This window comes from Aquarana catesbeiana, linkage group LG03 (assembly GCF_042186555.1).
Source record: "Aquarana catesbeiana isolate 2022-GZ linkage group LG03, ASM4218655v1, whole genome shotgun sequence".
Classification (NCBI taxonomy): Eukaryota; Metazoa; Chordata; class Amphibia; order Anura; family Ranidae; genus Aquarana; species Aquarana catesbeiana.
Window position 1 is genome coordinate 306,213,112 of NC_133326.1, and position 17,354 is coordinate 306,230,465.

At 43.4% G+C, this 17,354-nt stretch overlaps 1 protein-coding gene across 1 annotated transcript in view; it reads right to left on the reverse strand.

Moving 5' to 3' along the window:
• The window catches only part of LOC141133958 (dynein axonemal heavy chain 3-like), a 3,453,856-nt gene that overhangs the window by 848,037 nt on the left and 2,588,465 nt on the right, over positions 1-17,354 (reverse strand). The window contains exon 56 of the mRNA XM_073623563.1: positions 9,447-9,554. Within this exon, the coding sequence (XP_073479664.1) occupies positions 9,447-9,554 (108 nt within the window). The remainder of the gene's footprint in view (positions 1-9,446; positions 9,555-17,354) is intronic.

The window sequence follows — 17,354 nt, forward strand, 5'->3', positions numbered from 1 at the left end:
CAAGCATCTGAACTGCCGCTTTGTGTGCCCATTCAAACATGGAGCCATGGCTCAACCCCATCCCCTCTCTGTCCTCATTGGCTCATTTACTTTGATTGACAGCAGCAGGAGCCAATGGCGACTGCTGCTGTGTCTCAGCCAATCAGGAGGAAGATCCCCGTGCCTTGTGTCTCTCGTGCAACATTACTGGATCAAGAAGGAGCTCAGGTAAGTATTAGGGGGGCTGAGGGGGGCTGCTGCACACAAAAGGTTTTTTATCTTAATGCATAGAATGCATTAAGATAAAAAAACCTTTTGCCTTTGCAACCACTTTAAGTAAAACCAATGAATTACGCAAAAAAATAGAAGAAAATCATCTTTACGCTCTATTTCCAGTGCACAGGAGGGTGACATCACTGAACTCTCTTTGAGCATTCTTGGATAGGCTGAGGATCTGAAATCCCATTAGCTCCTGCATAGTGTTAAAACTTTTTCTTGTGAGCTTTGGTATGCTCAGCTTTCCCAGGACCCTGTAATGAAGCAAAGTGATGCAACTGGATTCTGGTATGTACAGGAGGTGGTAAAAAGTTAGGTGTAAGGTGAGTTTTTTCTCCTTCCAAATTGTGTCTTTTTTGTTTTCACTAAGTATTTTTACATGGAGGGGGGAAGCTGCAGGATAAGATGACAGGTCATTTTCACACAAGGTCCACTTTACTACTAAACTGCAATGAATGTGAATGTTCCATGAAGATAAAATGATGCAGATTTTAAATGTTGCCATGTTTTTAAGTTTTCCATGGAGTGTAATATTAGATTGACACTGAAATCCCAACACAAATCATTGCCCAGCTAATGGGCATGTATTTCGTACAGGGCACATCTTTGGGAATCATTTTCTCTTTCTTACTTTATCTAACTTACTTTTCATAGACGTTTAAATTGTGCTAGAGTTTCTAACCACATGAGCACAGCGATCCAACTTATCTATCAAAGACCAGTGACATGTCAGGGTTTCTTTGCATATCTCCAATTAATTCTTAATTAACTTTTGGGTTTTATCAAACCTCTCAAGTCGAGAATGATCCCGGCTCATTCTTTCAGCATAGTCCCAGACCCATAGCTTAATTAATCATAAAACCTAATACCTTCCAGCATTTTTTCAATAAAAGTGGATGAAAATTTTAAAAATAACATAGCAAGAAAGTATTAAAACCATCAAAATTATGCACATCATTTATAAACATTTGGATATTTCACAAATATCCTGAAATACAACTTCACCCAGAATTAATATTTCAGTTTTAAGTGGTTGCTGCTAAGATGAATCATAAGCTGTCTTCTTATATGCTTCAGGGACTACAGTTAAAAGCTATCCCTAACAGGGGCATGTCCTAGCTATGGAGGAGTGAGGACGTGCATTGCCTCAGCTCCACTCCACCGCCACACACAATCAGATAAAAAATGGGGGATACTCACATTTACAGACTCCCCCATGTCACAACGACCGCGGCAGTCCTCCCAACCGGCAAGGACCGACAGATCGAGGCAGGGACAGCTGGATTCCTACTTCCCTGGGACCCGAGGACAAGACTGTGAGGCCTCCAAGATGGTGCTGACAGGGAAGGCCCAGAAAGCAGCCAAATCATCCCAGCCAGCAGCGGCCACGGTCCAGGCGCCGAAAGGGACAGCTTCCCCAGCATCCCCGGTTCCATCCCTAGGGTCATTGAGTGATTCGGCCCCCTGTCCCCTGCTTCACTAGATGGTCGCTCTGAGGTTTCTGACTACCTCAGTGATGAAGACATCAGGCGCCATATTATGTCCCTGCCCATTAAAGAGGATCTGGAACGCTTTACATGCAGGGTGGAGAAAGCTTTCACAGAGGATATCGCCCAATTAAAGGCTGACACTTCCCATTTGGGTAACAGGGTGGAATCCATAGAGGAAAATCTGGAGGAGGTTCTCCCCGCTATTGCTCTGCTGCAATCTAAATGTCAAAGGCAGAACCAGCAGATTGAAACTCTACTGTGTCAACTTGATGATGCTGAAAATCGCAGCAGGAGGGCTAATATTAGGATTCGGGGACTGCCAGAAGCCACAGCCTCAAGGGATATCATTCCCACGCTGACGGATATCTTTAGAGACATATTGGGCCTATCAGCTTTAGCTCCCATAGAAATTGATCAGGTGCATAGAGCATTAAGACCTCCATCTCAAGACATGGACAACCCCAGAGACATAATCTGTAAACTCCACAAATACACCCTAAAGGGCCGCATTATGCAAAAAATGCGCAACAAGCCCTTTTATGATTTTGATGGTGCACATTTATTTTTTTATCAAGACATATCCAAGCGCACCCTCATGCAGCTCAGAGCTCTCCGCCCCCTCCTGATGGCGATCCAGGAAGCTGGTTTACCATACCGCTGGGGCTTTCCCTTTTTCTTGCAAGTGACTAAGGATGGAAGGCAAGTCACATTACGCAACAAAGATGACCTCCCACATTTTCTTTCCTCCCTTGGTCTAGATCCCGTGGACTTTCCAGATTGGAGGGGTCCATCCAACGCTCCTGGGATTAAGCTTCCCCCTCAGTGGTCAACGGCTACATGCAAGAATCTCAAGAGGGACAGACAACATCAAAATTGAGACCCTCTAGTGGGCCCTTCCACTACTCGGGACTGAAGCTGTGATCCTTCTGTGTCCATACGGTGACCACTGACTCTCCCTATTTCTGATTGGAGAAGATCCTGCACCTACATTTTGTCATTCTCCCCTTTTATTAAGCCTGACCCGGGAGACGTGATACTCCGGTCTGAACTTTGGTACTGCCCTTGTTAGAGCCCTGATCCTTCGGAGATAGCTTCACTGTTACCTCCAGACCCCAGGCAGCTGAACTTTGCAGACCATATCCGGAACGTGGATAGAGCTCCTTTATTTTTTCACTTTGGCCCCTAATAGGAGTTAGCGAACTTTCGCTTTTCCCTACAGATCATATCCCCCTTTCCAACTCCCAACACCCTATAAGATACGGTGGTCAGAGACAGGGCTTCCTGTCTCCCCCCGTGCGTCGGCTCAAGTTCCCCCACGTAGGCCACCCATTATTGGGTATAGTCCCCAATTGGGACAATAGGTTGAGGTTTGGGGCCCCCCCTTTATTGGGGAAGACCTCACACCCAGCATATAGATGTTTTGCTTACCGACACTGCTAATGCTATGTTACTATGTTTTGTTTACTCTAACAGTTAACTCTCTGTGCTCTTTCTTCACTTGCTTTTCTCTCTTCCTCCCCCTTATCCTTCCTCCCCTTCCTTTCCCAGGAGCACTTCATCGCTTCAGATCCTGCGCCGGGCGAATTGGATTATTCGACAACCTTCCTGCTACCTGACCCCTCATGTCTACACTTAAGGTAATATCTTATAACATACGAGGCCTCTGCTCCCCTGGGAAAAGAAATAAATTATGGTGGGAACTTAAGCAATTAAAGGCCCAAGTGGTCTTCTTACAAGAAACCCATTTTACCCATCATTCCTTGCCAAGATTACCGACCCACTTATTCAATCAATGGTTCCACAGTACCTCCCCTACCTCTAAATCTAAAGGCACTACGATTGCGATTCACAGGACCTGTCCTTTCCAGCTTTCAGATAGCAAAATAGACCCACAGGGCCACTACATTTTCCTGAAAGGTATCATAGCGGGGTGAAGGTACACATTCGCCTCGATCTATGCACCTAACTCTAACCAACTTACTTTCATAGACAATACCCTCGAACTGTTAGCAGAATTTAAGGAAGGATTTGTTATCCTAGGGGGCGACTTTAATGTTAGCCCGGACCCTTTAAAAGACACCTCTAGCACTAGCCATTCATACTCTTACACCTTTCTTAAGCATTTCCAAAAGTCCTTTTAATCTCACTTGCTACTTGATAGTTGGAGGGTCCTCCACCCTGTGGAGAGAGACTTCAGCTATCACTCAGCTGTCCATGATGTATATACCTGCATAGATCATATATATGTTGACCGCCCCACACTGGAGCTCCTGCAGTCTGCGTCCGTCGGGAATATTACGCTATCTGATCACGCACCAATAGGGATGACCCTCATACTCCCATCCAGCTCTCGTGGGGCTTGGACGTGGAGGCTGAATGAAAACCTGTTGGATGATACAGCGGCGGTTGCCAAAGTGTTGGAGGTCATCACAAATTATTTCAGAGAAAATGTCACTGACGACCTCAGTGTGGGCATGGTGTGGGAGGGCCACAAGGCAGTAGTCAGAGGGGAGTTAATATCCTTGTGTGCCAAACTTAAAAAGATGCTTCAGGCAGATTTTGACAGGTTGCTGGCCGCTCTTCAGGAAGCAGAACTTAAACATAAACAAAATGGGGGCCCTGAGGCACTGCAGAGGTTGACTGACTTGAGAAACTTGTTTTTACGTTTGCTGGATCGGCAGACACGCAAACAAGCCAGGCACTTGTCGCACAAATATTATGAGCATGGCAATAAGTACGGCCATATGCTTGCAAGGGCCCTTCGTAAGAAGCATGCTCAGACTTATATACAAAAACTCCGCTCTCCATTTGGCGACATTTTGGTCCAGTCCTCTAAAATTGCCTCAGGGTTTCAGGACTATTACACATGACTTTATAACCTGGCTCCTGATTACCCTCTAGATGCTCAAACACCCAGGTCTGCTGCCATCCAAGATTATTTAGCCTCAGCTGGCGTCCCACCTTTGAGTGTTGATCAATGTATCGACCTCGAACTACCGATTTCCTCTGGGGAGATTGAGTTGATAGTGAAATCCCTTCCCAAAGGGAAGAGCCCCGGACCGGATGGGTATACCGGGTCATAGTATAAAACTTTTCAACCCTTCTTAGTACCCCACATGTGCACTTACTTTAACTCCATTGAGGAAGGGACTCCCATCCCCTCTGGGGCGCTTTTGGCACACATTACGGTGCAGCCAAAAGAGGGTAAAGATCCGATGATCCCCCAAAGCTACCGTCCCATATCCCTCCTTAATGTCGAAACGGGGTTTATCAAGGAGAGAGAGGCGAGGGACAATTCCATTAGAGCATCCAACTCATTCACTGGGCCCGCACCGGCCCTGACCCTAAACCTTACATAATCCTTTCCACCGATGCCAAAAAGGCTTTAGACCAGGTCAAATGGTCGTACCTCAAAGCGGTATTGGAGGCTTTAGGGCTGAGAATGCGCATGCTGACCTCTATTTTGGCCCTTTACTCCACTCCCTGTGCTCAGGTCAAAGTGAATGGAGTGCTCCCCTCCCAGTTCCCGATTCGGAATGGCACGAGACAGGGATGCTCCTTTTCTCCCCTCCTCTTCGCTATAGTTCTTGAGCCATTGCTATGTACTGTAAGAGCGAATGCGGACATAAGGGGCTTAAGGGTTGGAAACACTGAGCACAAACTGTCGGCATATGTGGACGACGTGCTATTCCACCTCTCAGACCCCTGATCTCACTGCCAGTCCTGATGAGAGAACTAAAGAAATTCAGGTCGCTTTCTAATTTCAAAATTAATTTCTCTAAATTGGAAATTTTACCTGTCCACTTGACCTCTCACTGACAAGCAGCCTACAAGCCGCCTTTCCTTTCACCTGGGCCAAGCCTTCCATTTGATACTTAGGTATTCAATTAACGGACCATTTTGATACCCTCTATGCCGCAAACTTCCCCCCTTACTTAACACAATTAAAAAAGATCTCTCCCACTGGACCAAGACTGCTTTTACATGGATAGGCCTCATTAACATAATAAAAATGAATATTTTGCCCCGCATACTTTTTTTTCTACAAATGATACCAATCCCCCTGCCTAGAAACTTCTTCTCTCAGATTAATACACTAACTGGATTTGTGTAGACTGCATGGAAACCCAGAATAGCCCTGAAGACGCTAAAACACTCAAAACTGGCAGGAGGTAACCTCGCCTTACTGGGGTGGGCTTTTATTTCCGCCTCCTGGTGGCGGGGGACTGGGGGGGCGCCCCCTCTCCTGGAGTGGTGGGTCAGGTGAGGTTGATGGAGGTGAATAGCCCCCCTCTACTCGGGCCGCCGCTGGGGGAGGTGCCCCCCCTGCCCTCCTGATCATTTAGCACCTCGGGTGGGATAAAACTGGCACCTGACCAGACTCCCATCCCTTGGTCATCCTGATTCAGGGTGTTGATTATTGACCACTAGTTGTGCTGTCACCTTGAGTCTAGAATAGACTCAATTATGTATCACTGGCCTGTATCAAGGTACAGTCTCTACATGTTTTGTTCTGTATATCTATAATGTCTGTAGTTTTCCACTAAAATGTTGCTAAATAAAGATTTTACAAAAAAAAGCTATCCCTAACAGTATTTCAAGTACTACTAGTAGTCCAATAGTGACATAGGCAACAGTAGTAAAAAACAACGGGGTTCTAATCTTTCCCCATCCTGCTTAAAAAATGGTATTGCTGCCTGCTTTATTGTAGGAGATGACAGCAACCATTCAGAGGTTGTAGCCCTTCCCACTATATTTATAACTAAAACAGGTTTAATTGCTTCCAGACCAGCCGCCACAGTTCTACTGCAGCAGGTTGGCTCCCCTGTGCGAGCCATCGTAGCTGTACATCAGCTCTTTAAGATGCCTCTGGTGGCATGTGTGTGCCTGAAGCGTGTCACTGGGCACCCGCAATTGCTCATTACAGAACGAGACTGGGGATGTGTGTGTAAAACACACAAATCCCGGTTCTCAGGGGAGTGGAGACAGATTGTGTGTTCATATTAAGTATGAACACCGATCTCTATGAACACCGATCTCTCTCTTCCCCTAGTCAGTCCCATCCCCCTACAGTTAGAATACACCTAGGGAACACAGTTAACCCCTTGATTGCCCCCTAGTGTTAACCCCTTCCCTGCCAGTGTCATTTATACTGTAATCAGTGCATTTTTATAGCACTGATAGCTGACAAAATGTGTCAAAAGTGTCCGATTTGTCTGCTGCAATATCACAGTCCTGATAAAAAATGCTGATCGCCGCCATTACCAGTAAAAAAAAAATTATAATACAAATTCCATAGATCTATCCCCTATTTTATAGACGCTATAACTTTTGCGAAAACCGATCAATATACGTTTATTGTGATTTTTTTCTTACCAAAAATATATAGAAGAATACATATCGGCCTAAACTGAGGAAAAAAATGAGTTTGTTTTTTTTTAAATTTGAAAAAAGAGAAAACAAAGTGAATGTGGCACTGTTCTATTCTAATGTACACCTGGTGATAGGTGATTCCAATTTAAAACCCAATTAGGTGTGAGTGATAGTGCTCATTTGAATGTACATAAGCTGCTGCTTAAAATGTATATAGTTTTCATATAAATAAACCATATACGTGTTATTAAAAATTATATGAATGTGCCAAAATGAATTGACACTGTTAACCAATAATCAATAATTATTCAAAATAGTGCAAATCGATGATCCAAAAAATATTGTGTAAAAATATGCATATAAAACTAAATAGAGGTACCAAAATATGATACCAAACCAAGTGACAATGCAATCCAATGGGTTAATGATAATCCAAAAAATACAATGTGGTTCGATGGTTAAAGACAATAAAGTGCTCTTGTACCAGTGAAGATAACAACGCTTGATCTAGTTCACTTTCCAATAGGTGATCACACCATGCGTGCCTTATTCATGCTCCTATTGTGGATGCACTCACCAGAAATTTCTCCCCCTCCTGGGGTCTGAGACATTCACAGTATATGCCACTGTGTAACACTCTAGAGTTTGTTCCATCCTTGGTGGTCCAAAAGAAATCCCATCATATACCAAATGCCATAAAAGAGAGAGGGAACCCAATTGTATCAAACTGTTTATTGTAAAAAGATGTAGAACGGTACTCACATTCAATAGAACAGTAAAAGCATTTGTTGCTGACACTAGCACCTGTAGCCGGAAGTGATGCAAGGATGTATGCTGACTCCGTCCTACGCGTTTCGTCACTCTAACGTCATCTGGAGCGTGCACATTTGAATAGAACAGCACCACATCTACTTTGTTTTCTCTTTTTTCAATGCTTTACTCCACCTAGTGGTAGTAATTGGTAGAGGCAGCAGTTCCATTTACTAGCTTTTATTTTAAAGTTTAAGCTGGTACTTATTCCTCTGCGCGGATTCATTCGTTTTCTTTTTTTTAAATTTGGGATATTTATTTTAGCAACAAGTAAAAGATACTGTGTTTTTTTCAAAATTAACGTTCTTCTTTTGTTTAGAACGCAAAAAATAAAAACCGCAGAGGTGATCAAATACCACCAAAAGAAAGCTTTATTTTGGGAAAAAAAGGACGTCAATTTTGTTTGGGTACAGCATTGCATGATCGTGCAATTGTCAGTTAAAGCGACATCTCAAAAAATGGCCTGGTCATTCAGCAGCCAAATCTTCCGGGGCTAAAGTGGTTAAAATAGTAGGGCTGTGTTAAAGACCCAGAAAAAGTACTTGCACAACACGTGATACACAGTGTAAAACAAACTAAAATAAAAATATGCAGCTCTATTTCTATTAAATAAATAAACTATATGTGATCATATTAAAAATGAAATTAGTGTCTAGAAGTGTTTCACTCGGTGCATTTAACACATATAGAGAAATGCATCATAATAGCATACAGTAAATCACAAAACACAAATCAAAGTCCCATGAGTGCCAGAGAAACTAATTTCTGTCTTCTTTCTTGTTAGCACAATCCTCTTAGGGAATACACACCACCAGTGTCATGAAAGAGCGCTTACCGGAGGCAAATGACCCCCCAAAGTTTGGGTGCTCATATGCAGCTTAGTAACACAAGTATGATCTCCTCCAAGTTCAATCACAGACTCCTACACCTTTCACCAACTCTTTCGAGGATCAATATACTGTATATGAAAGATAAACCAAAATACCCCAATAGTGTATACCAGTTAATACTAATTTATTAAAATGAAAGATTAAAAATACTCACATCTGTCAATGTACCATAGCTCTAATCCGTACAAATATTCCAAATTCCAATTTGTAGTAATTGCAATATGTGAGGACCTCAGCCCATCTGGCACTGCTCCAGCGTGTTTCATCAAATGATGATGTGCTCAGGGATTCAGGACTGTGCTGTTCACCACGCATTGTATATATATTGAGTGAAAAGGAAAATGGAGCTGCCTCTCATTCCCAGGATTTTCATTCGGTAAGTGCTTTTTGATGACACTGTGGTGGTGTGTATTCACTGTAAGGATTGTGCTTACAAAGCACAACACAGAGGTTTCACTGGCACTTCATGGGCCTTTGATTTGTGTTTTGTGATTTGATTCACTGTATATCAGTATCATGTAAACATATTTATATATATATGTTACATAACTAAAACAGGTTTAGCTAGAGGTACACCTTAAAATGATTTATAAAGCCGTATCAAACAACAATTTAAGATTAACACTACCTTTAAGGAGTCCAAAAACTTCATGTCTCCCAAAATCTTTTTAGAAGCAGGCCAGTAGTCATCTGCAAACTTTCCACTTGGATCTCCCTTTTTATCAGGTTTAATCCCCTTGGAAGAGACAACATGTGAACTGTTAATCTTTAATACAATCAGCAATGAGTGGTCCCACAATGAGGCCACATATTCAACAAACTGCATAGAAAAAGTACATTGTAAAATTAATTATTAAAAAATAAATTCTTCTCATCACAAACAGCCTAGGTAATCATAATGTTGAAGTACACAGATCTTCCCAAATAGTACTTTATTCACAGAAAAGAAGCAGGTAAGACAGGCTATGCTACCTTGAACCCCACTTTAAAATGAACATATTTTTAAATACTTTTTGTGTTCATTGTGCATTGACCTTCAATTATTTCAATGTATTTACTGGTGCTTGATATAAAGAAGATGTAATTGTTTATTCATTTTATTTTTTTATTGGAATTCTCTCTTTTAGGGACTCACAATTTTAAGCATTACTTCTTTAAATGATGTAGATAGTAAAGTGAATATATAGTTACTGTACATAGAATTGCCCTGTTAAACATCTATCCAATCTTTGCCTTTTGTAGTATGCTTTTTTATATTCTATAAGATGTGTGTGTATGTGTTGGCGTTTTCCGGTATTTGTTCTGGGAATGCCAAAGAATAATTGTCATACTGGTCCAGGCCTAATACCTTAGAGGGACTCTGTGAGGGAAGAAGTATGTGGCTGCCATTTCTGGCCTCATTTTGAAAATACTAGTTGCCTGGCTGTGTCTTTTGAGTAAACGACCTTGAATATGCATGCTATAAGTGTTCAGCATTTTCAGCCTCTGTAGCCTCATATGATATATTCCCTGTAAGGGAAACCAAAACATCTTATATTGGGATAATCAACTATATGTTTTAGATTCTGTTGTGGTTGTTTGGGGCTTTATGGGGAGGGGGGTGTTCAGTAATGTTTTGCATTTACTATTTGCTAACACATTTATTTGCTAAATTTTCATTATCCTGCTAATACATGTCACAACTTATGAGAGTTTTGTATGATAAGAGCTGGAGAGTGATCATATTCCCCGTTGAGACAATGTACTAACCCCAAGGGCTAACTCTCATACTTAATATTTTGAGAAGACAATAAATAAATTTTAATAGCGCCATAATTGTACATTTTGTACACAATGTTCAAAATGTGAGGGCACAGCTTGGTTAATACATTGGTTCCTGATGTTGCAAACCAAAAACATAATTATTCAAGTAAACTGCACACAATTACAGGTAAAGTATCTTTTCACATGAAAATGTGTTCTTGTCTGTGAGAGGGGGAGGAGGGTATTTTGAACAGTTTATTGCTAGTGTTATTGCAAAACCTCACTTACAGTTCCCATCAAAGCAGGCCCTTACATCATATTCCCCATCAGAGCTCCCTTTACATCATAGCCCACATCAGACACCCCTTTATATCATACTTCCAATCAGATCTCTTCCTTACATCATCATAGCCTATATCAGAGCCGCCTTTTACATCCTAGTCCCCATCAGAGCCCCCTTACATCACAGTCCCCATCAGAGACCTCTTTACATCATACTCCCCATCAGAGCCTCCTTTTACATTATAGTCCCCATAAGAAACCCATTCACATCATACTCCCTATCAGAGCCCCTTTACATCATAGCTCCCCTTTACATCATAGTCCTCATCAGAGCATCTGTTTACACTACAGTCCTTATAAAACCCCTCTTTCTAGTCCCCATCAGAGTTCTTCCATCAAAACCATTATCATTGTTCCCCTCATAGGAACCTCCCCCTCATCAATGTCCACTCATCATAACCCCATCATCAGTGTCTCCAGACTAGAGTGCTCTCAAAAGTGTCCCCTTATCAGTGTCCCCCTCATCAGAGCTCCCTCATCATATCTCCCCTTATCAGTATCCCCATCATCAGGGCCCCCTCATCAGTTTTCCCCTCATAATAGACCCCCCTCATCAGTGTTCCTCTCATCAGTATTCCCCTCATCTAATCCCCCTTACCCTTAGCCATCCCATCAGTTCCCCCTCATCTGTGTCCCTTCATCAGCTTCCCCCTCATCACAGCCTCATCATCAGTGTTCTCTTATTACAGCCCCGTCATCAATGTCCCCTCATCAGAGCCTATAACACTCCCCATCAGAACCCTTCTATCATCCACCCTTACTGATGGACAGTAGAATAGGATCTGGGACTTTCGCTCAGTTTATATTTAGAGCTGTGCGGAAAAATGCAGATATGCTACAAAAGCTCTGCTCTGCACATCACACCAGCATTTTAGTGTTAATGAGACACATATAAAACAATTGTTTCATGTGTGTGTTGCAGAGATCTGTGTTTTTCTTGTGCAAAAAAATGCAGGTCTCTGCAAATAGGGATGGGCGAACGGTTCGACCCGAGCATAAGTTCGGGTCGAACTTTTATTGTTCAAATGTTCGGCGAACAGCAGAACAAACGGGTAGATTGACCATTACTTCGGCCCCCGAACCGTCCACAATGTATTGCGGTGCTGAACAGTGCATTGCAAGCCCTGATTGGCTGAAGCAGTGAAAGCTTCAGCCATTCAGGGCACAGAGCACTGTCAGAGTCATGGTTGGACACTGTCATCATGACTTTATCCAATCATGGCTTATTCCCGCCCCACAGTATAAAAGTATTCTTTCAATGGCAGCCATTTTCAGGGTGATTTTGGTGTGGAGGGCTGTGTTCAATGCTATTAGTTAGTGTGCTATACTGTGCTATTTAGCTTCGATTGTCAGTGTAGAATATTAGTATAGTGTCAGTCTAGGGATAGTGTGAGTGTAGTGAGGAGGACCATCATTCAGATTTGCATAGTGTGCAGCTAGAGTAGGGACAGCTCAGAGAGTTTCAGTGTAGTGTAGTGAGACTGTGTCAGTAATCTTGACATTAGTGTATAGCTAGAGTAGGGACAGTTCATATAGTGTCAGTGTAGTGACGGTTGAACACGTCTATTTGATTGCGTTACTGCCAGTTTAATGCCATTTACTTTTGTGTGCATTACTGTCAGTTTAACACCATATAGTTTTATGTGTGTTACTGCCAGTTTAACGCCATATAGTTCTGTGTGCATTAATGCCAGTTTAACGCCATATAGTTCTGTGTGCATTACTGCCAGTTTAACGCCATATCGTTGTGTGCGTTACTGCAAGTTTAACGCCATATAGTTTTGTGCGTTACTGCAAGTTTAATGCCATTTACTTCTGTGTGCGTTACTGCCAGTTTAACGCCATATAGTTCTCTGTGTGTTACAGCCAGTTTAATGCCATATAGTTTTGTGTGCATTACTGCCAGTTTAACGCCATATAGTTCTGTGTTTGTTACTGCAAATTTAACGTAATTTACCTGTGTGTGAGTTTAATGCCATATAGTTCTGTGCGTCACTGTGCATTTGGCAAATTATATTGCAGTATATCCTATTGTGTATATTAGTATATCTATATCCTAGAATGAGGCAATCTCAGCCTTCAACAGTCACTACACAGGTTTATTTTGATTTCACTTCATTTTTTTTTTTCTGCAATTTTCTGTTCACCTTCCCCAATTCTTATTTTTAACCTTGTAGTTGGGCTCTTAATAAGTCACTGTTGAATAATTATTACTGGCCAACTATGTATTTGGGCCAGTTTGCACAATTTTGATCTACACAATTTTATCTATTATATTATTTTTCCAAGAGGCCCTTATTGACTGATCCCACTCATCTACCCAACCACTATCATTGATTTATACCTACCTTGATTGTTGTCCCATGTTGGTCGACATCTGTTGGCGTGCCCTACAGCTCCCGGAAATGTCTTTCTCTGGGTGATTGTCAGGGCTGGGCTCAGCCCTTCCTTCTCTGAGCTGGCCGCTCAGCTGTCAGCTAATTGCCAGCTCCTCTCTCTCCACAGTGACTCACCTGTTGATGATATCCTGCTCATTAGGGATGAGATTTGAGTTCGAGTCAAACTCATGTTCGACTCGAACATCGGCAGTTCGCCAGTTCGCCAAACAGCGAACAATTTGGGGTGTTCGCGGCAAATTCGAATGCCGCGGAACACCCTTTAAAAGTCTATGGGAGAAATCAAAAGTGCTAATTTTAAAGGCTTATATTCATGGTATTGTCATAAAAAGTGTTGGGGACCTGGGTCCTGCCCCAGGGGACATGGATCAATGCAAAAAAAGTTTTAAAAACGGCCATTTTTTCAGGAGCAGTGATTTTATTAATGCTTAAAGTGAAACAATAAAAGTGTAGTATTCCTTTAAATTTTGTACCTGGGGGGTGTCTATAGTATGCCTGTAAAGGGGCGCATGTTTCCCGTGTTTAGAACAGTCTGACAGCAAAATGACATTTCAAAGGAAAAAAAGTCATTTAAAACTACTCGCGGCTATAATGAATTGCCGGTCCGACAATACACATAAAAGTTCATTGATAAAAACGGCATGGGAATTCCCCACAGGGGAACCCTGAACCAAAATTTAAAAAAAAAATGACGTGGGGGTCCCCCTAAATTCCATACCAGGCCCTTCAGGTCTGGTATGTCTTCAGGTCTGGTATGGATTTTAAGGGGAACCCCACGCCAAAATTTTAAAAAAAAACTGCGTGGGGTCCCCCCCAAAAATCGATACCAGACCCTTATCCCAGCACGCAACCTGGCAGGCCGCAGGAAAAGAGGGGGGGATGAGAGAGCGCCCCCCCTCCTGAACCGTACCAGGCCACATGCCCTCAACATTGGGAGGGTGCTTTGGGGTAGCCCCCCAAAACACCTTGTCCCCATGTTGATGGGGACAAGGGCCTCATCCCCACAACCCTTGCCCGGTGGTTGTGGGGGTCTTCAGGCGGGGGGCTTATTGGAATCTGAAAGCCCCCTTTAACAAGGGGACCCCCAGATCCTGGCCCTCCCCCCTGTGTGAAATGGTAAGGAAGTACCCCTACCATTTCACAAAAAAACTGTCAAAAATGTTAAAAATGACAAGAGACAGTTTTTGACAATTCCTTTATTTAAATGCTTCTTCTTTCTTCTATCTTCTATCTACTTTCTTCTATCTTCTATCTTCCTTCGGTTTCTTCCTCCATCTTCTTCTTCTTCTGGTTCTTCTGGTTCTTCTGGTTCTTCCTCCGGTGTTCTCATCTGGCATCTTCCTCCACGGCATCTTCTTATCTTCTTCTCCTCGAGCTGCTCCACATCCATGATGGCATGGAGGGAGGCTCCCGCTGTGTGACGCTCCTCCTCTTCTGATGGTTCTGATGGGGGGCGGGGTCACTCGTTACGTAACCCTGCCCCCTTCTAACGTCACGGGGAATGCCACAGGGAAGTCCCCGTGCATCAGAGGGGGGCGGGGTCACCGGGTGGCTCCGCCCCCCGTTATTTAAGAACCGTCAGAAAAGGAGAAGCGTCACACAGCGGGAGCCTCCCTCCATGCCATCATGGATGCGGAGCGGCCCGAGGAGAAGAAGATAAGAAGACGCTGCAGAGGAAGATGCCGGATGAGAACACCGGAGGAAGAACCAGAAGAACCAGAAGAAGAAGATGGAGAAAGAAACCGAAGGAAGATAGAAGATAGAAGATAGAAGAAAGAAGATAGAAGAAAGAAAAAAGAAGAAGCATTTAAATAAAGGAATTGTCAAAAATTGTCTCTTATTATTTTTAACATTTTTGACAGTTTTTTTGTGAAATGGTAGGGGTACTTTTGTACCCCCTTACCATTTCACACAGGGGGGAGGGCCGGGTTCTGGGGGTCCCCTTGTTAAAGGGGGCGTCCAGATTCCAATAAGCCCCCCGCCCGCAGACCCCCACAACCACCGGGCAAGGGTTGTGGGGATGAGACCCTTGTCCCCATCAACATGGAGAGAAGGTGTTTTGGGGAGCTACCCCAAAGCACCCTCCCAATGTTGAGGGCATGTGGCCTGGTATGGTTCAGGAGGGGGGGTGCTCTCTCGTCCCCCCTCTTTTCCTGTGGCCTGCCAGGTTGCGTGCTCGGATAAGGGTCTGGTATGGATTTTTGGGGGGACCCCACGCCATTTTTTTAAAAAAATTTTGGCACGGGGTTCCCCTTAAAATCCATACCAGACCTGAAGGGTCTGGTATAGATTTTGAGGGGGACCCCACGCCATTTTTTTTTTTTAAATTTTGGCTGGGGTTCCCCTTAATATCCATACCAGACCTGAAGGGCCTGGTATGGAATTTAGGGGGACCCCAAGTCATTTTTTTTTTAATTTTGGTTCGGAGTTCCCCTGTGGGGAATTCCCATGCAGTTTTATCAATGAACTTGTATGTGTATTGTCGGACCGGCAATTCATTAATAGCCGCGAGTAGTTTTAAATGACTTTTTCCTTTGAAATGTCATTTTGCTGTCAGACTGTTCTAAACACAGGAAACATGCGCCCCTTTACAGGCATACTATAGACACCCCCTAGGTACGAAATTTAAAGGGATATTACACTTTTATTGTTTCACTTTAAGCATTATTAAAATCACTGCTCCCGAAAAAACGGCCATTTAAAAAAAAAATTTTTGCATTGATCCATGTCCCCTGGGGCAGGACCCAGGTCCCCAAACACTTTTTATGACAATAACTTGCATATAAGCCTTTAAAATTAGCACTTTTGATTATTCATGTTCGTGTCCCATAGACTTTAACTGTGTTCGCGTGTTCGAATGAATTTTTTGCCTGTTCACAAGTTCTGGTGCGAACCGAACAGGGGGGTGTTCGGCTCATCCCTACTCATCAGTCCTGCCTACGTAAGCCGTCCAGTCCAGATGATCTCTGCCTTCACCTTGGTCACATCTCTAGAGACGCTCTCCTGTGTTCCTGTTAAAGACTTGTTTGGCTGACATTCCTTCTGGCTCCAGATCCTGCTTGCTGTTCTACTACGCTGTTCTCTGGCTTCCTGACCTTTTGGCTTGTCTGACTATCCGTTTCGGTTCCTGAACTCTGGCTATGTTTTGACTACGTTTACTCTGTTTACCTTTTTTTATTATTATTAAACAAGTGTGACTTAACTGTACTTTTGTCTGATTAATGGTTTCTGACAATAGAAGAAGGCCATGAATTCAGAAGATGCAGTCAATCCACTTGTTGGTAATATTTTTTCCAGATTGGAGGAGCAGGATCCCCGCATGGACCAGTTTGCCATGGCGTTACAAATGCTCCTGAGTTGCATGGCTCACCTGGAATCTCCCACTGTGACTGCTCCGGTACAACCTGTGTTGCAGGCCGTCACTGCTGCTGCTCCAGTCTCTGTGCAGGCACCCACCTAGAGTATTGCCTCTATAAGAGGTATGTCTGGTTCAGCTCCATTTCCCCAGCGATTTGGAGGTGATCCAGTCCAAACAGAGGGTTTCTCAACTAGTTTGAGATATACTTTGAGATGCTGCCCCAGGCATTTCCCACGGACAGAAGCAAAGTAGGTTTTGTGATATCTTTGCTTTCTGAGAGAGCCTTGGCCTGGGCAAACCCTCTATGGGAGACGCAAAAACCTGTTGTCTTGAGTTACCCTGAGTTTGTTGCTCCTTTTAAAAAGGTATTTGATGTTCCCGTATGCTTGGCTTCTGCTGCCAAGTGCCTCATGTCCGTCAAATAGAGTACGAGAACTGTTGCCCATTATGGCATTGGCAGCACAGGTTGCTTGGAACAATGAGACCCTCGTGGCTGTTTTTTCTCATGGTCTCTTGGATACTATCAAAGATGAGATAGCAGCCGGAGATATACCCACTGAGCTGGAGAAGTTGATCACTTTTGTCATCCTCATTGACTCCAGACTCAGAGAAAGGCTCTCTTTTAAGGAGTGCTTGCGAAAGCCTCCTGTACATTTGTCACCGAGCTTTGCATTCCCACCCTTGCCTCCCTCACCTC